General features: G+C 47.0%; 1 protein-coding gene across 1 annotated transcript in view; it reads left to right on the top strand.

The window, feature by feature from the left end:
* The first annotated feature begins 1,037 nt into the window (after nucleotides 1–1,037).
* Nucleotides 1,038–18,508, top strand: part of MAOB (monoamine oxidase B) — a 118,201-nt gene continuing 100,730 nt past the window's right edge. The window contains exon 1 of the mRNA XM_041740907.1: nucleotides 1,038–1,210. Coding sequence (XP_041596841.1) covers nucleotides 1,165–1,210 — 46 coding nt within the window. The 5' untranslated portion in view covers nucleotides 1,038–1,164. The remainder of the gene's footprint in view (nucleotides 1,211–18,508) is intronic.

The following is an 18,508-nucleotide window of genomic DNA, read 5'->3' as shown; positions in this document are numbered from 1 at the left end:
AAAGTTTCTAGAAACCGGATCAGAGCAGTATCAAGACTTCTGCCACAGGTGACTTCTCAGTCACAGATGTGCCCCAACCCTCCTCTAGTGTGAGGGCAGCAGAAGCTCAGGATGCTTTGGTAGCAAGTGGATACACAGATGGGGGTGGGATGAGGTGGAGATTTGCTTCAAACAATTTTCCAGCCCTGGAGCCATCCTGCCCGTTCCCCCAGTCCCACAGCTCCCTTACCCTAAATGGAAGCACTTCGCACAATTATGTTTTGAAAAGCCACCCTACATGGCTTCTTTTCACTTTTGGAAAGGTGGCTTTCCATGTCCCCTGAAGAAGCACCCCTGTGTTTTACTTGGGCCACCTCAGCTTAAACACCTGTAATATTGTTGAATCGCCCCTATGTTGGGCCAAGCCAAGGTCCCCAGACCCACATACCGGGGCCACAAATAACTCTGCTCGCTCCTTCAGTCTTCCCGAGTTGACTGTGGACATAGGGCGGAGGGGGGGGAGGTGGGTATCTGGAAGGAGGATGAGAGGGGCTGGGAATCCCTCCCCAATATATCCCAAGGTAGCGGCAATACTGCGCGGTGGATCAAAGTCGCTCTCAGAACCTTCCTGCTTTCTTTTTGTTTAAATCTTGCCTTCGCCCCTCACTACTTTTATCTCGCTTTCCTCATCCGCAAAATGGGTTGTCGGAGGGCTTAACCGGAATCTTGCACGCAAAGCGCTTCCTGCGGTGCCCGGGATGGGGAAAGCGCTCCCTGAATGCTCGCTGTTACTGGGATTGCTCCATTCTGGGGAGTAATGGGGGGGCTGCAGGAAGCCATCCCAACACGCCACCCTCCCAGCAACACCCCCCCCAGCACCAGGGAGGCTGATGGGGAAATAAAGACCGTGCAGAAGGCAGGCCCGGGGCTGCCGGCCTCTTCCTCGCCCCCGCCCCGCGGCCCGTGCAGGCCCCAGGTGCTCTCCCCTCCCCGGCGCCCGCCCTCCCTCCCCAGGTCGGGGCGGCGGGGCTGCGGGCGGGGGCGGGGCTCGGCGGCGGGGCCCGGGGCGGGCGATATAGCGGCGGGGCGGCGGCGCCGGCGCGCGGGGGCAGCGCGGCGGGCGGGGGCCGAGACCCAGACGGCCGAGCGGCGGGCACCGGGGCGGCCCGCAGCCAGGCGAGCGCCATGAGCGGCAAGTGCGACGTGGTCGTGGTGGGGGGCGGCATCTCAGGTCAGTGGTGGCTGCGGCCCGCCTTCCTCCTCCCGGCGCCCCGACAGGTGGTCGCCCCGGGGGGAGGCGCGCGGGCGCTCGAGGGCCGGGGGCGGGGGCGGGGGCGGGGGCCCCGGGACTCCGGGCGCGCGGGCGGGGATCCGGCGGGTCCCGAGCGCCGCGCGCTGAGCCTCCCTCGCGGGCAGGGTTCGGGCGGTCCTGGACGGAAGCGGGGGCCGAAAGTCTGTGCCGGGGCTGGGGCTAGGCCTTGAACTTCTCCCTCCGAAGGCTGCCAGGCCTGCGCTGGGGGCGTTTTCGAGGCGGCGAGGAGCGAGGGGGCCGGCGGGCGAGAGATCTCTGGCGGGGGTGACGCAGTGGTCCGTCACTTGCTCCAACCTGACCTGGACGCTCCGTGCCCCCGCGTGAAGCAGGCGGGCGCCCCAGCGTGCTGTGATCCTCGCTGTAGCCGGGAAACGACCTTGAACAGCTCCTGGTTCCGAAAGCGGGGCTTGGACCCTGAGGCAATGGATTGCCGGAGACAGCCCTGACCCTGTGTTTCTGTGATTGTCACGGACCCCTTGGGGCAGCAGGGACTTTGGGGGCAAAGAGCTCTTCTTCCCTCCCACCACCCCCCTTAGAGCAGGATGAACAAGCTGCGTGTACAAGTGCAACAGGGCTGCAATGGAGAAGCTTGACTCTCTGGCCTAGCCTATATGGGCAGGGTTGGGGGCAGAGACCACCCTCTGCCCAGCCCACCACAGGGATGCTGTGTGCATGCCCACCGAGGCACAGAGACAGAAGCCAGAGGGAGGCATGGGGTCAGTGGGGGAAACTACCCTCTGAGGAGGGCAGGTCAGTGGGATGGGGTTAGTTGGACTAAACAATGCTCCCAGAACAGCTAAACAGACCCCTGGAGATGCTTTGATCAAAGTCCCAGGGCCTCCTGGTGCCTGAGAAGTAGATAGGACACCTCTCCAAACCATTGGATGTGTTGGCCAACACTTGCCCTAACCAGGTCTCAAGAGCAGGGTTAGTCCCTGCTCCCCGTGAGTGGACAGGACAGAGGTACCCGATTCTTGCTGGACCTGGTGACTAAACCAAGGCCTTGGATGTTGGGTGCTGATCCCGGTCCTGTGCTGCCCCCTCCACACCTTTGGCTCAGATCTCAGGCTACCACTTTTTTTTTTTTAAGATTTTACTTATTAAAAAAAAAAGATTTTACTTATTTATTCATGACAGACACACATAGAGAGAGGCAGAGACACAGGCAGAGGGAGAAGCAGGCTCCATGCAGGGACCCAGATGTGGGACTCGATCCCAGGACTCCAGGATCACACCCTGGGCCGAAGGCAGATGCTCAACCGCTGAGCCACCCAGGCGTCCCTCAGGCTACCACTTCTGTCTACGGGACCCTCCGGAGCTCACTCTGCCAAGCTGTGTTGAGTGCTGCAGGGACACAGATACATAAGCACAATGGTGGTGTTAAGGTGGGCTAAGGCTCAATCAATCCCCTTTTCCTGCACTATTTTTGACATTTTTTTCTTCCACAGGAACTTGGACTTAAAAGCATTTCTACCTAGGTGCTTTAGAAAATATTACTGAGTGCTTCTTGACACTGACTCACATAGCCTCCCATCTCACAGAAGCTGGAGGTTCTCTTGCCCGGCTCCCAAAGTCTGTTTTTGCCCAAAGTCTAATAGGTTCCGATTTTTCTCTTCCCTCCTCCCTTCTACTGGTCTTTCTGATTCATACTCCAAGCTTTCAGGGTCACTCCAGTTATTCATGTCAGGCTTGTTGGGGAAGAGTAGACAAGGGTTTTGGCTCTTATTTACAAGCAGCGGTGAACCTCTACACTCACCTCCAGACTCTCAAAACATGGGACAGGTGAACAGATCTGCCTTTTCGTAAGAACATTACCTGGAATAGGCATTGTTCTCAAAACCAAGAAAGCAAGGTTCCAAGGCCCTACCTCAGTGGGTTTATCTGCTGCATGAAGGTAACGCCAGTGAGTCAGAGCTAGATGACAGGGTCATCGTGAAGGGCAAGTGAAACAATGTGTGTGACAATAGCTTTGTGAAGTCTGACGTATGACACAAGGTCCTATAAGAAGTTTACTCATTTATTCAAACAATAGGCACTGGAGTAAGCTGCGATAGGGGATGCAGGAACAGATCACATTGCTTTTTGCCCTGGAAGATTTGTCCACCCAGAAAGGGAGAGGAGATACCCGAGCAAAGACAATACAAGGTCGAGAGTGGGTACCTGCCACAAGAGGAGTCCGTTCATAAATTTTTTATTCATTTATGCGATGCCCATTTGCTTCCTGTTCCACATCCTATCCCAAAGGGAATAAAAGATGAATTATACAGGGATGTTGCCCTGGGGGCATTCACAAGCTAACGTGGAAGACAGAGTCCTGAACCATTAATACTCGTGACCCCTGATAGATGCTTTAGTGGTGCATGCACAAAGTCCCAGAGAAGGCGATTGGAGGGAATGTCAAACTCTGCCTGAGAAAATCTGGGCAGACTTCACAGAGGAGGTGACATTTGAAGCAGGTCTTAAGGGATGGATAGGAGTTCATCAGGAGACTAGATGAAGAAAGCATTTTGAGCTAAGAAACAGATGATGCCAGATCACAAACATGTGAAAGAATGCAGGAGCACGCTTAGGAAGCCTCAGGGACTTTAGTGTAGAGAGTTGTGTCTGTGTGTGGGGGGGAGGGGTTCTGGTAGGATGAATTGTGGGGAGGCTTGTACATCATCCCCAACAGGTTTAGTTCTTTGTGTGGTCAAAGAACGACCACAGAGGATTTTCATTCACAGAGTGACATGTGTCAAGTCATAAGAATATGGTGATGGTTTAGCAAAAAGAGGGACATCAAATGGAGAAACAGGTGTGGGAGACGGATGGGACACAGAGAGTCGGAGGTGCTGGGAGGATGCTCGGGGACAGATGTCTAGCAGGTGGAAATGCAGAAGAGAAGTTAGGCTCACAGGTGCCTGCGATGGACAAGTTTTAGCCAAAACCACTGAAGCAAATAAAATGAATGAAACCAAGAGAGAAGAGAGGAAGCCCAGGAGAGGCTGGAAGAGGGGGTAGAAAGGAGCAAGGTATCTTCCATCATCCTCTGTAGTTTGAGGAGGAAACAGATGCTGAAAGACACTTGGTTAACCTCATACCCTGGCTGAGATACCGTCTCCCAGGACTGCCCTTAACCCCCCCTCCCCCCGGATTGGATGAGATGCCTCTGTTTTACTCTCCCCTGCCACCTGCTTCTTTTCTGCGAGTTGGTAAATTGTTCACTTTCCCCTCCACTGGGCTGAGCCTCCGGAGCCTGGGGAGGTGAACTTTAACTTTACACCAACACAGTAGCAATTGATTGGATCTGAAACTCATACCCACCTACTTACTACCAACCCTTTTGTGTTTCGTGCCAAATCACACGGAGGGTGGGAGAAGCGGCCCAATCGGAATTCTAGAATGAGGAGGTGACCCACACAATGATTTCCGTTTAGAAGTGTCGGAATTTGACTCTGGTTTTTAAATGTTGTTAATTATTAAACTTGGGACATTCTGCTAGTTCTCTGATAGTCTTTCAAGCCATCAGCAAATTTTAATCACCCCTTTTAGGATAAACACAGATGTACGGGAGGTACAGCTGGTTAATATACAACTTTCTCTTTTGAGATTTGAAAAATACTAGGGTACTGGCGAAAAGTCTTTTAAGAAACTGGTGCAGCATATAAATGCACACCTACTGAAATGTCTTCCACCCAAGGGCCAGGTCATCTCTGGAGTTTTGACAAAGTAACAGCGTTTCCCACATGGAGCTGGAGAGAAGCATATTCTTTCTTGTCCTGTGTCTCGGTTTCAGTGTTTGGGTTGGTGAAGCCATGGAAACTATCTTTTGCAATTCTGGAATGGCTCTTGCTCAATCCTCAAAATAAAAGCTAAAAAAAATAGGGAAATTTGAAGCAGAAAGGAAGACATTTTTTGCCAGGCTTGAGAGAGTACATTCAGCCCTCTGAGGTTGGTTGAGATCCTGCAACAGTTGGAGCCAGCCTTCCAAACCATAACCCACACGTGGCAGGTGCCCCGTGCGGGCCGGGAAGGTGAGCCTGCTCCAGACCAGTGGGCCCGGCCTGGGCAGGGGCTGTCATTGATGGCCCACGAGGGGTCATGAGTTGAAGGATGCGGTAAGCAGATGTGGCCTGCGTGTTAATGGCAAAACTTCATCTTCACGTTTGATGAGGAAAGATGGAGGACATCGCTGGGCTCCTAGAACCCACCTGAATGTTTGGAAAAATAATAATTATATAGAAGTGCTTGGAAATCTGGAGATCCCCTGTCAAAGAGAGGCTACAGAGAGGCAGTATGGCAGTGTTAAAAAAAAATAGCTGCTCTGGTGTCAAACAGACTCATTATGGATCCCATTTCCTACATGTACCTACTGTGTCACCATAAAAGTTCCCTCACCTCCCTATTCTTCAGCAGCCTCACTGAACTGAGACACCTGACGCCTTTATCAGCAAGAGGGGGCTGTTGCTAGGATTAGAAAGAATGTACATGCTGGTCATTACGGCTTCAGCTTAAACCTTTTGGAAAATACATCCTTGTTTAGCTGCTAGGATTTTTCGGCCTGTGGGAGGAGGAGCAGGCATTTCTGTGTAATCATTTCCTCCTCCTCAGCAACTAATAATTTTTCTTGCTGTGAGGCGTTTTTAAGGTGGCACTAGTGCAGGCATCAGTAAGGACCTGGCCCGTCCCCGCCTCCTCCTGCCTCCTCCTGCCTCCTCCATCCCTTTGCTCCTTCCAGCGAGGGGCCTCCGGAGCTCAGGCTCACCTCCAGCTCCGGGACTCGCCACCGTGTTCGTTGTCAAGAGAAACGTTGGCAGCCCCAGATCTGGATGTCAGCAGCACCCTGGCCTGACTGCTTTCAGGTTCTGACCGGGGCTTCGTTCCAGCCACCTGCCTCCTGTCTTCATTATAATGACAAATGTATTAATAATACATGCACATATTATTTATTCATTGGACAGGATTAATTGCTTATTAATAATAAATAATAACAAGAGTGAGCATTTCGAGTGCCGTCCACATGCTGGGCAAGGTGTTCAGAGCTTGACTTTTCCCAGCAGCTCTGAGGGTTAAGGATGACAGAGCCTCATACCCTCTGGCTGATTCTAATACCTGGGGCACATCGGTGGGAGGGGCCTGCCCGGTGGTCCATGCGGGCAGAGCCAGGCACCACCAGAGTCATGATTTCTAAATACTTCTATAGTCTCCAGGCTCCAGGCTCGGCTTGGCCATTATCCATGGCAGCGTTTTTCGCTTCTGGCTGGAGATGTTGAGGGGTCCGGGCAATGATGGGGCCCTGTTGACAGCATGGCATCTACCCTGGTTCCACCACTAACTAGCTGCGCCACCGTAAGAGAGATTGGTAACCTTCCTGTGTCTTGGTTTTCTTATCCAGAAGATAGGGATAATCACAGTATCCACTTTGAAAAGTGGTGGAGAAAATTAAAAGAGAAAATGTGCGTGAAGGGCTTGGCATCTGGCAAGCACACAGTAGACACTGGCTATTATTGTTCAACAGGCTGACAAATGGCCACCAACCACAGATGGCTCTGAAGTGGCACTGGGCCAGCTGACTCCGCTGTCAAACTTCAGGTCGAGGAAATGGTTAGTGGTGTGCATACAGTAACACACACACACACACACACACACACACACACATTCATAGACCATTATTCTGTAGAGGGATGCTGTCTCCCAGCCCTACTTTCTTGGCTCGTATATGATTTACTAACACAGATGATCTAAAAGCCCGCAGAGGGACACCCGGTGGCTTAGCGGTTGGGCGTCTGCCTTCAGCTCGGGGTGTGATCCTGGGATCCGGGATCGAGTCCCACGTCGGGCTCCCTGCAGAGAGACTGCTTCTCCCTCTGCTTGTGTCTCTGCCTCTCTATGTCTTTCAGGAATGAATGAATGAATAAATAAATAAATGCCAGCAGCAAAGTTTAAAGAAAAAGCTTAAACTCTAATTATATTGAAAATATATTTAAGAGAGAAATGTGTGAGAAATTCTGCCTGCAGAACACATTTCTGTTAATGAACACTTCTAATCCATTTGGTGCTGGGTGGACATTAATATTAGGATCACCCCACTGTTACTCAATTTGGCATTTGTTTCCTTGTTTGATTTCTTCTGCTTCCAGTGAAAATCTCATGGCAGCTTGTTCCAGTCTGTTAACCTTTGCCAATTATTGGAGCTGGCCACTTCCCCTGTAACACAAATGTGGAATGTGTTTTGACATCATTTGTTCACACTCCCATGGCTACAAAGACACACACATCAAGAGGATCTTAGTAATGTGGCCGATAATGTATGTCATCAAAATTTGTTTTAAAACACCACAGCTTGTAACTGAAAATCAGCTGCTTTAGCGATTCCTGCATTTTTGACAACAAATTACACAGGTGGCCCCTCTGGCCAGATTTAGCCTATGATCGAGAAGAGATCATTTAGTATTAACTTCCTTCTCTAACACGTTGGACCTGAGTAGCACTTCCATGTTCCTTTGACACAGTGAAGTCCATAAAATGTTGTGGTGCCAAGTATTATTTCTCCAGATATCAGCAATGACAGCTAGTATGTTACCAACAAATTCGAATATGCGTACATTTCTTTATTCCTGTGAAGATTCGCACTATATACACACATGCGCTTGACTGATGAATATTGTATTAGAACTTCTACAGTTTGAATGACATTTAAAATTAGTGATTATTGAGGTGCCTGGGTACCTCAGTGGATTAAGCATCCAACTCTTGATTTCGGCTCAGGTCATGATATCACAGTTGTGAGATCAAGGTCCCAAACTGGGCTCTGTGCTTGGCATGGAGCCTGCTTGAGATTCTCTCTCTCTCTCCCTCTGCCCAACCCCCTCCCCATCCTCACCACTACCCCCTCCGCTTGTGCTCTCTCTCTTTCTAAAAATAAAAAAGATTAATGACTATTAAATTATTACAGGTGATGAGACCTGTAATATAGTATAGTATAATGGTGAATGTCAGTCAGCACCTGGGACAAATGAAATATGTACAGTTGCAGGTGACTCTGTATCAGAACTACCACTAACCGTTTTCATCTTTGGACTTGATGGCTATTTTACTTACAGTCTTAACCAATTTTAATTTAACTGACCCATTTAAGCATCTATGAACCCTTGTCTGACCTTAGGCTGCTCACAGTCTGGGCCTTCTTGTGGTTTATGCCCCCGTCTCTGGTGTTGAGCAAGGAACCCAGCCCACTCTAGCTCCCAGAAATAGAATTACTGTCAGTTGAATCTCTTGGTCAAGATCGTGGGTCCTCCCAGGTTTTTGGACCCAGAGAAGGTACGCTCCACTGCTAGAAACCTATAGAAAACATGGAGCAAACCTTTCACCTTCTCGAGGAAGCAGGATAACAGAGCACTGAAACACAAGGACTCTGTGGACCTAGGGCTTAGGTTCACGTCCTCCCTCTGTCCCTGACTGTGGCTTGGGTTATTTACCTACTTCCCCAGCCTCCAGATCCTTGTTTATAAAATGGAGGGAGGGCCCCAGAACTACCTCCTGGAATGTCAGTCAGTGTTAATTGTGCCATTTTTACAAGTCAACGGGCAGTATTTTTTTTTTTTTTGAGAGAGAGAGAGTACAAGCAGGGGAGGAGCAGAGGGAGAGGGAGGGGCAAACAAGTCTCTGGCAGACTCTAGACTTGATGCTGAGTGCAGAGCCTGACATAGGGCTTGATCCCAGGACCCTGAGATCATGACCTGAGTTGAAACCAAGAGTATGGATGCTCAACTGACTGGGCTACCCAGGTGCCCTGCCAATAGGTGGTATTAACTGAGGGGGATCCTGGAAATGTACAAGATCAAATACTCTCCTGAGTCCCAAACTGAGCCAAACTGAGAGGTTATGTTCAGAATGAGATTTGCTCAGGTTAAATGTGCAGCATTGCATCTGGAAGGGCCTCAGGTTTGTGAGGGTGAGCTTTTTCATAATGTCCCCGCATAAAAGTAATTATTTCCCTTAAGAGAGGGGTGTATTAATGGCATAAAATTCCTTCCTGATTAGGAACATCCAAGTCATATAAATTTCTCACCAGCTAAAAAATTGCTGGCTTTAACAGGATCATTCGTGACTGAAGATGCAAGCATTTTGGTAAAGTTTCACCTCCTAGGGAGAGCACCTGGTTTTCGGTCTCAGGAAAAGCAAACCAAGAGACGCCAAAGGGCCGATCCCAGGCCTTACAACCCCTTCCTTTGAATAAAATTACAGTCCTGAGGAATGAACTCCTCTCTTTATGAGCAAGTCCCATCTGTAGTTGGAAATAGGGAGCCATTGAAAATCTTTGCTGTAAAGATAAGGTGGGCGGTTACTTGCCTGACAGGTGGAAGAGGGCAACCCGTGGAGCCAGGGAAGCCAAAAAATGGATAGAAATTCTGGAACAGGTTGCGAGGTGACCAAAAAGGAAGTATCACAAAGATAGTAATTCATGCTCTCCCTCTGAAGTTTTACAACTGAAATTGAAGGACGTGACTTTATTTAAAATTTCCTTTTTCTTTTTTTTTTAAATAAAACCAAAGAGATTTTTCTGCCCAAGGGCTGTGACACAGCTTACTAAATGACAGACTCACATCTTGGGCAGTCTCCAACACAAAGTGAACAGCCTATCCTATTTGTTATGTCAAAGTTGTCACTGAAACCTACTGTTTCATGAGAGAGAAGGCACAATCAGGAAGCACTTCCAGGTAGGGATGACCTTTCAAATGTTAGTAATACCATAGTCCCTGTTCAGCGCTATCTTAAGTGGCAGGTTCTAGTTAATTTCCACTTTGTGTCGAAAGCTTAAACCCTTGATCTGATGTTCGTCATCTCTTCCGTAGGACATTTTTACTCTGGCCACATCCTCCTCCTCCACATTTATCAGCATTGCACAATGAGGAAGGTGTCCTGCTAGGTCCTTAGCTTTGTTTGCTCTCCTTCCAGCCTGAACAACCACTCCCATTTTGGTTTACCTCTCAAACATTTCCAGTGATTCTTTCATATTGAATTTGGGATCCTGACCTCGTGTTTTGGAGTTGGAGCAACTTTTTATTCCCATGATTCCAGCTGTGTTTCTGTCTTTAATCATGTCTTCATGATGATGTCTTTAATTCCATCTTGTTTCTTTGGGTTATTTTCCAGTTTCCTACATTAAAGCAACGAGCTCTTTGGAAAGGCTTTTGTTATTTGACAAGGCCCCCTTTTCAGATGATTTGGGATAAAGTAAAGAATTAATAGGCAAATTATTTGATAACCAACACTCCCTCTAAATTTTTTTAAGAAGAGAGGCTACTGACATAAATGAAAGATGAAACCACATGGGAACCTGGGTGGTTCAGTTGGTTAAGCGTCCAACTCTTGATTTCGACTCACGTCATGAGATTGAGCCCCACTCAGCAGGGAGTCTGCTTGTCTCCCTCTCCTTTTGACTCTCCTCCTGCTCTTGTGCATGCTCTCTCTCTCTCTCAAATTAATAAATCTTTTTTAAAAAAAGAAGATTCTATCTCTCCCCCTTCCTCTGCCCCTCTCCGCATTCAAGCACACATACACACTCCCTATCTATCCCTAAAAAAAAAAAAAAAAAAAGGAAATCATAAAAAAAGGGGGTATGAAATTGCATTTTTCCCTGATGATTTATAGTTTAAGGAAATTTTTTGGAGACATGGGAACATTTTTTTAATAACACGAATTGTAGAAATAATACATATTTATTATGAAAATCTGTAAATTGCAGAAAAGGACAAAAAGAGAATGAAAATCATCCATAATTGATCCCACCAAAAAGAAAAAAAATGTTACTAATGTCACTTGTATTTTTTTCTTGCACATCACCTTTGGATCTATTTGGTGTTTTTTAAAATAAATAATAACACGACTGCTTAATCATGTCTTAAATGCACTTGTCCCATAAGATCTCCGTAACTATATTTCTTCATAGGATTGTATTTATTTAAGCAACATCTATTGCTGAAGATTTGTATTTCCAACCTCTGCTATTTTAAACAAAGCTATTATGAACATCCTTATACCTAAACCATTGGGCATAATTCTGATGATTTCTTTAGGAATTCTCTAGAAATAAATGTTGGGAATCCTTTGAAGGCATTTAGTAATTAATGCAAAATTGTCATTCCCAAGATAATTTTGCCAGTCTCCTTTAGGGTAGATTTGCAATAATGGGCTTCTTAGTTACTTCAACAGGCAACCAACGTTCCCCCTCACGCTGGCACGATACAGAGAAAGTCATGCTCCTTCATCCAGTTTGTAGTTGTCACTTAATGAAGTTGCAGCAACTAGAAATTACGAATGTCTTCAGTTTTGTAAAATTTCTGTAGTGGCAAGTAAATTTTGCTCTCTGCGACTGGTTTTGGCAATGAGTGCTTTATGTCCACTGTTATATTTTTTATCATACTTCTAAGTTTTTTGGACACCATTTATCCTGTGCATCTAGAACTTTGACATAATTAGATAATTCTGTTGTGAACTTTGACATAATTAGATAATTCTGTTGTGTTTCAGTGCAGAAAAGAAAATAGCTCTGTAACAAATAATTTTCTGTGATTATTTTTACCCATCTAGATAAGAAATGGACATAGCCTTTGTCCACAGTCTTTTGTAACAGAGGATCAAACAGCTGTTTCATGTTTCGCATTTTAATTTCCTCTCTAGTTTGCATTCCAATCTGTGTTAGATTTTAGTTTATTTGGGAGTCCTGTAAGATAACAGTTGACAGTTTCTGAATAGCCCTTTCATGCTATGCCGGTTGGTCAAAATCAAACAGCCCTTGATAAGCCCAGACCAAGGTGTACACTCAGATGAGCTCCTCATTTCATCAAGTGTGTTTTCTCATCCTGTTGTTTCCACAGGGGAGAAAAAGAAGTCAAGTTTGCTCATTTCTTGATGGATTTGTTCATTCAATAAATGCTTATCAGAAGCCCTGTTTACCAAGCATTGGGCTGATGTGGGAATAGACAGATGGGTGATACATGTTTTTCCATCTTTGAGGGATACGTCAGGCCGAGGGAGACACATACAGCTCCGCACAGGTGAATGTGAAACATGAAACAAGTGAATGCTGGGTGGCAGATGCTGAGAAAGATATGTTCATCTGGTTCAGACGCCACAGAGGAGAGGAAGATGAGAGTGTCACCTTGGGGCCTCAAAGAACATTCAGCAATAGGATTTATCAGAGATCTAATTGGCCAATTCAACTATATTTCCTTCAAACATCGCTCGAAATGGTTGAAATTTAAATCTACGCTCTAAAAAAAAATCTGCGCTCTAATATACACAGGCCATTGAGATTTCAACTTCTCTCTTCTTATCATTGGCCCTAAAATGGCAGCGTGGTTGGCTGTCAGAGCCCCCCCTTCAGGGCACTTCTTCCCCCACCTGCTGAGAATTTTGGCCATCTGCTTGTTCATTGTGGAGTCCCTCTCTGGAAATTGCCTTTGACTAAGGGGATCTGACTCACCCAAGAGCACGCCCCTTGCTTTGCGGGCACCTTGCAGCAGCCTGCAACAGATGGAGGAGTATAGAGGCATGGCCCCCTTGCCTCACTTCAACACAACTCTGATGTGCACTCTCAGCTCTGGGGCTCCCTGTGAGATTGACTGAGGCTTCTGTTGTGCATCTCAGTTCAACTCCTCTCTCTGACCAGTCCTGCTTCCCTTACTTCCTTACACCTGTTGAACCCTGATGAAGCACCTACATGCAAATCTGTCTCAGAGGCTGCTGGCCCTGGACCCTCATCTTGATAGACAGTAGTTGAACGGTATTTTTGCCCTGTACATCACAAGAGGTTCTAACCATGAGGTTTTCTTCTGTTGGAGGTAGAGGCCTGGGAAGAGTGCTGAACTTCATCAGTTCTGGATCTTTTAGGTGGCCCGAGCACCCAGAACAGGGCGGAGGGTGGAGGCTGACCTCTATAGTGGCCCAAACAAGCTGCAGGAAATCTAATTCTCTTACCACTCCGTGGGCTGATTTAGAGCTGAGATCCATAGCCTCTTATCTGGAATTGCTACAAATGTAGATTTCTTCCTTTATTGGAAACATTTGTGGCAATGTAGCCAAGGGATAAATTCTGAAACAAAGGACTATAATCTGTGAAGACTAGACACAGAAGGTCACGGACTGTCCATCTATCCCAGGCTATCATTTTGGGTCCACCTCAGATTCTGGGTTCTTGGCAAAATAGTACTGTTGGTGCACACCTCTCTTCTTCCCATAATTCTGCTGCTATTTTATGCAGCTTCCTGTAGGATTTCTCGAAGGGAATTGAAGATACTAAAAGTGATTGTAAAAACGGGCAACAGGGAGAAAGTGAGGGAACGGGTTGGTAGTGTTTGAGTGGAGAGGGCAGCAGGTTGGCGGTCTTTGGTCAAAGGACATTCATAATAGAGGGATTTGACAAATGAACGAGGAAGATAGATCATGAATGTAAAGGAGCGTGTTGTAGAGTTTTGACAGGTAACTTTTGGCTGTACTTTTGGAAACGATCATTGATAGCATTTAAATGAGTTACAACATTCTGAATTGGCATGTCCAGAGATACGATCCTCTGCAGTCAACAAATGATTTAAGAAGAGAGAGATCCTGTTCTTCCCATGCCCCACCAAGCCAAACCTTACAGAGCCAGACTATTAGTAATGCAATGACATTAACACTTTGAGGATTCTGTTCTCTGCTTGAAAAAGACAAAGCTCGTTACTTACAAAAATATCTGTAAAAGGCAATTGTTGGCTAGTTTCTAATCCGGTGATTCTGCCCCTTGTGTTTACCATCTACCCCAACTCTTGGCTGGCAGCCCGAGTTGCCATCACCCTCCTGATAGTCTCTCACTTAGAAAACATGAAGTGAGCGCCTTCTACATGCTGGATGCCCGGAATGAGTATCAAGAAACAGTTCAAGCTTAACACACACACACACAAGAGGAAATGAAGTGAGGTTACATTTCCTGTGCCCATTAATTGTTGGCTTGTGCATACAAAAATAAATGTACTTGTTAAATAAAGGAAGCCTCTGTATACCTTTACAGAGCTCACCTTTGGGCCAAGTCAGAATGGATGTGGCGATGACTCTGGTTTTGATTGTCAGGTGTTGTGTCATCTGCTAGTTTTTTCAGGCTTACTCATAGGTGGTATGATCTTTCAGGCCTTCGGAGGGGTGAAATACCATACATACCTTTTATGTCATTGGAAATCGGGCTGCACGCAGGAGTGGTCAGAGTCTGAAAGGAAATCACATGGTCCTCGTTGATAAAAGGCAGACCATCCAAAACACACTGCCTGTGATCTGCTTTTCTCCCCTAGTTCCTTTCTGTCTGATATCGTGGAGAATGTGTCCAAGGGGAAAATGAGTTTTCTGTAGATAAATCAGTCTGCTGGTCCACAGTATTGAGCTTCCAGCAGACTGGTCTGAGAAATGGAAAAAAGTATAAAGAGATTAAAATGACTCTAAGGCGATGGGTGGGGGTGGGGGGGAGAAGGAAGCAAAAACTGTGTGCAGAAGAAAAATCATGTGGGACTTCGGCTTGCTTTATTCTTGGGTGTTTGTTGGCGAGCAAAAACTATGAAAAGCAGGAGAAACTGGCAAAATACTTTTTTTCTCCTCCTGTGTTCTTTTAAAGGTACATTTCAGGAAAGCTGTCTTTTATTTTTATTTTTTAATATTTTATTTATTTATTAATAAGAGAGAGAGAGAGAGAGGCAGAGGCACAGGCAGAGGGAGAAGCAGGCTCCATGCAGGGAGCCCGATGTGGGACTCGATCCTGGGTCTCCAGGATCACGCCCTGGGCTGAAGGCAGGCGCTCAACCCCTGAGCCACCCAGGCGTCCTGAAACCAATCTTTAAATTTAAAAGCAATAGTGAATTTTACGTGTCCAGTGAAGATCTATACTTGTGTGCTGTTTGAATCCCTTTTCTTTGAAAACAGGGATTGAAAAAAAAAATGGGAGGACTTAGAATTTAAACCCATCTTCAGACCATGCATTCTACATACAAACTCTTGGCATCCGTTTTCAAACGTTGTCAAATACAGTGAAGACTTCAGTGATGAAGAGGGACATCTGCAAATGATTTGCAAAGTGAGAGCTTATTCAATCTCACTGCTAACATAATTGCAGCGAGGGGTGAGGAAGAAACACAAAATACATATGCAAAATGTAGCACTAACACCTGCCTGGCATTTCTCAAGGACCTTGGTTCCTGTAATTCTTGCACACCTGAGAAAGGCAATGTCAGGTTTTTCGTTCTCAACAAATCCATCCTTCCTATAAGGTGGCACGTGCAGTATATTGATCTGCGTAATTTTATATTAAGTGGAAGGTCAGAATGAGATGAGGAATGGAAACACAGGTTGAGAGCTGCTCTGGTGCTCACATTATTTGTCTGCTTGAATATTGTTTGCTCCATCTTTGGCATCTGAGCTTTGTGGCACAGAGTGGGACAGGGTAGGCGGCCCCTGTAAGCTCTTATTCAACTAAAGTGTTTTCCAGAGTAGTTCCCGCCATCTAAGGGAGGATTTTGCAGCTCCTTGTGCTGTGTATTCACCGGGCATTTGAACACATCACTTCTTTTTATCCCCTCCATTCCGGTGTCCTGCTTCCCTGCCACCTGTCTGGCTTCTTCTTCGCTCTCCTTGGCCCACTGCTCCTTGCTTTGCTTCCAGTGTTCCCTGCTTGGGGGAAACAGAACCACCTTCAGACCAGTTTTCAAGCCAAGACCCTTGACTTTTGTGGCAGACACTGTAGTGATCCCACCACCGCCCCTCAGCACCCCTTCCCATATACAGGGACCTGTGGCTTCTGACAGCTGCAAATCTTTGCCTGGGGCATTTCTCTAGCCACTGGAGCACCGCCCCCCCCAACCCTCACTGGCTCCCACTCAGGACAGGCCAGCAGTGTGCTGGGGTTAGTGACATAAAATGCACCATTTGAACATCCACACTGTCGTACAACCATCACCACCATCCATCTCCAGGATTTTGCCATCATCCTAAACTGACACTCTGTCCCCACTAAACCTGATTTCCCCATTCCCTTCTCTCCTCAGCCCCAGGCACCCCCCATCCTGCTTTCTGCCCCCACGGATTTGACTACCTGGGGACCTTCATATGAATGGAACCAGACAGTACTTGTCCTTTTATGTCTGGATTATTCCACTTAGCATAATGGCTTATCTACCCACTCCATTCCTACACAAAAGGAAGTATAATTCGGTTTTAATGAGGAAAAAATTTTCAACTTCCGATATCTTTAAGCCACAAAAAAAAAATGTTTGTTGCCAGAAGTGAACCCAATGAAGTCATTCAAAGATGAAGTTAATTATCTGCTGGCCTTCACCCTATCCTTTTTTTTTTTTTTGTATATTTTTTTATTGGAGTTCGATTTGCCAACATATATCACTCAGTGCTCATCCTGTCACGTGTCCCCCTCAGTGCCCATCACCCAGTCACCCCATCCCCCCACCCACCTCCCCTTCCACTGCCCCTTGTTCATCTCCCAGAGTTAGGAGTCTCTCATATTCTCTCACCCTCTCTGATATTTTCCACTCATTTTCTCTCCTTTCCCCTATGATCCCTTTCACTATTTTTTTTAAATTTTTTTTAAATTTATTTATGATAGTCACAGAGAGAGACAGAGAGGCAGAGACACAGGCGGAGGAAGAAGCAGGCTCCATGCACCGGGAGCCTGATGTGGGATTCGATCCCGGGTCTCCAGGATCGCGCCCTGGGCCAAAGGCAGGCGCCAAACCGCTGCGCCACCCAGGGATCCCATCTTTCACTATTTTTTATATTCCCTGGATGAATGAGGCCATATAATGTTTGTCCTTCTCTGATTGACTTACTTCACTCAGCATAATACCCTCCAGTTCCATCCACGTCGAAGCAAATGGTGGGTATTTGTCGTTTCTAATGGCTGAGGAATATTCCATTGTATACATAGACCACAGCTTCTTTATCCATTCATCTTTCGATGGACACCGAGGCTCCTTCCACAGTTTGGCTATTGTGGCCATTGCTGCTAGAAACATCGGGGTGCAGGTGTCCCGGCGTTTCACTGCATCTGTATCTTTGGGGTAAATCCCCAACAGTGCAATGCTGGGTCGTAGGGCAGGTCTATTTTTAACTCTTTGAGGAACCCCACACAGTTTTCCAGAGTGGCTGCACCAGTTCACATTCCCACCAACAGTGTAAGAGGCTTCCCTTTTCTCCGCATCCTCTCCAACATTTGTGGTTTCCTGCCTTGTTAATTTTCCCCATTCTCGCTGGTGTGAGGTGGTATCTCATTGTGGTTTTGATTTGTATTTCCCTGATGGCAAGTGATGCGGAGCATTTTCTCATGTGCTTGTTGGCCATGTCCATGTCTTCCTCTGGCCTTCACCCTATCCTAACCTTCCCGAAGTGACCCCTATTAATAGCCTGGCATGCATCCTTCCAGACAGTTCTCCTGGCAGGGCAATCTTCCTAAAACATAAGTCTCATGAGGTGACTCCTCTGCTCCAGACCCTTCAGTAACTTCCATTAACCCCAGGGTTGAGTCCAGGATGTTGACTGTGGCCCAGACACACTGGAGGCTTGACCCCTGCCTACCTCAGAAACCGCCATCGGCCAGCAGTCTCTCGGCTCTGCAGTCACACTGGCCTACGGTCATGTCCGTGAATAATCTACCCCAGGCTCTGGCCTTTATACTTGCTCTTATCCATGTGGAATCTCTTTGCAGCTCTTCTTCCTCTGCCCCCCAACACCTGCCACTTTGGTGACTCCTGACCATCTTTCAGAACTTACTTTAAAACTCATTTTTTGGGGGTGCCTGGGTGGCTCAATTGGTTAGGCATCTGTCTTTAGCTCAGGTCATGATTTCATGGTCCTGAGCTTGAGCCCTGCGTGGGGCTCCCTGCTCAGTGGGGAGTCTGCTTCTCCATCTTCCCCCACCCCCACCATGCTTGTGCACACGCTCTCTCTCAAATAAATAAAGAAAACCTTAAAAAATAAATAAAAGTCTTTTTTTTCAATCTCCATATCTGACAGCCCTGTGCAAACTACATTTCTCTCCCAGTTCTGCTTTCCCGTGGCACCTGGTTTTGCACCTTTTCTGTACTCCCTACTGTAAGCCCCTGGGCACTCTGTCTTCTTCACCACCTGTGCCCGTACCTCACAGATTCACAGTCAATATTAATCAGTTTATCGAATCCTTCTTTAAGAACTACATTAACAACTTTGGTT

The sequence above is a fragment of the Vulpes lagopus genome, chromosome X, assembly GCF_018345385.1.
Source record: "Vulpes lagopus strain Blue_001 chromosome X, ASM1834538v1, whole genome shotgun sequence".
Lineage (NCBI taxonomy): Eukaryota > Metazoa > Chordata > Mammalia > Carnivora > Canidae > Vulpes > Vulpes lagopus.
The sequence above is the reverse complement of the archived record's forward strand: the minus strand, read 5'-3'. Positions and strand labels throughout refer to the sequence as shown.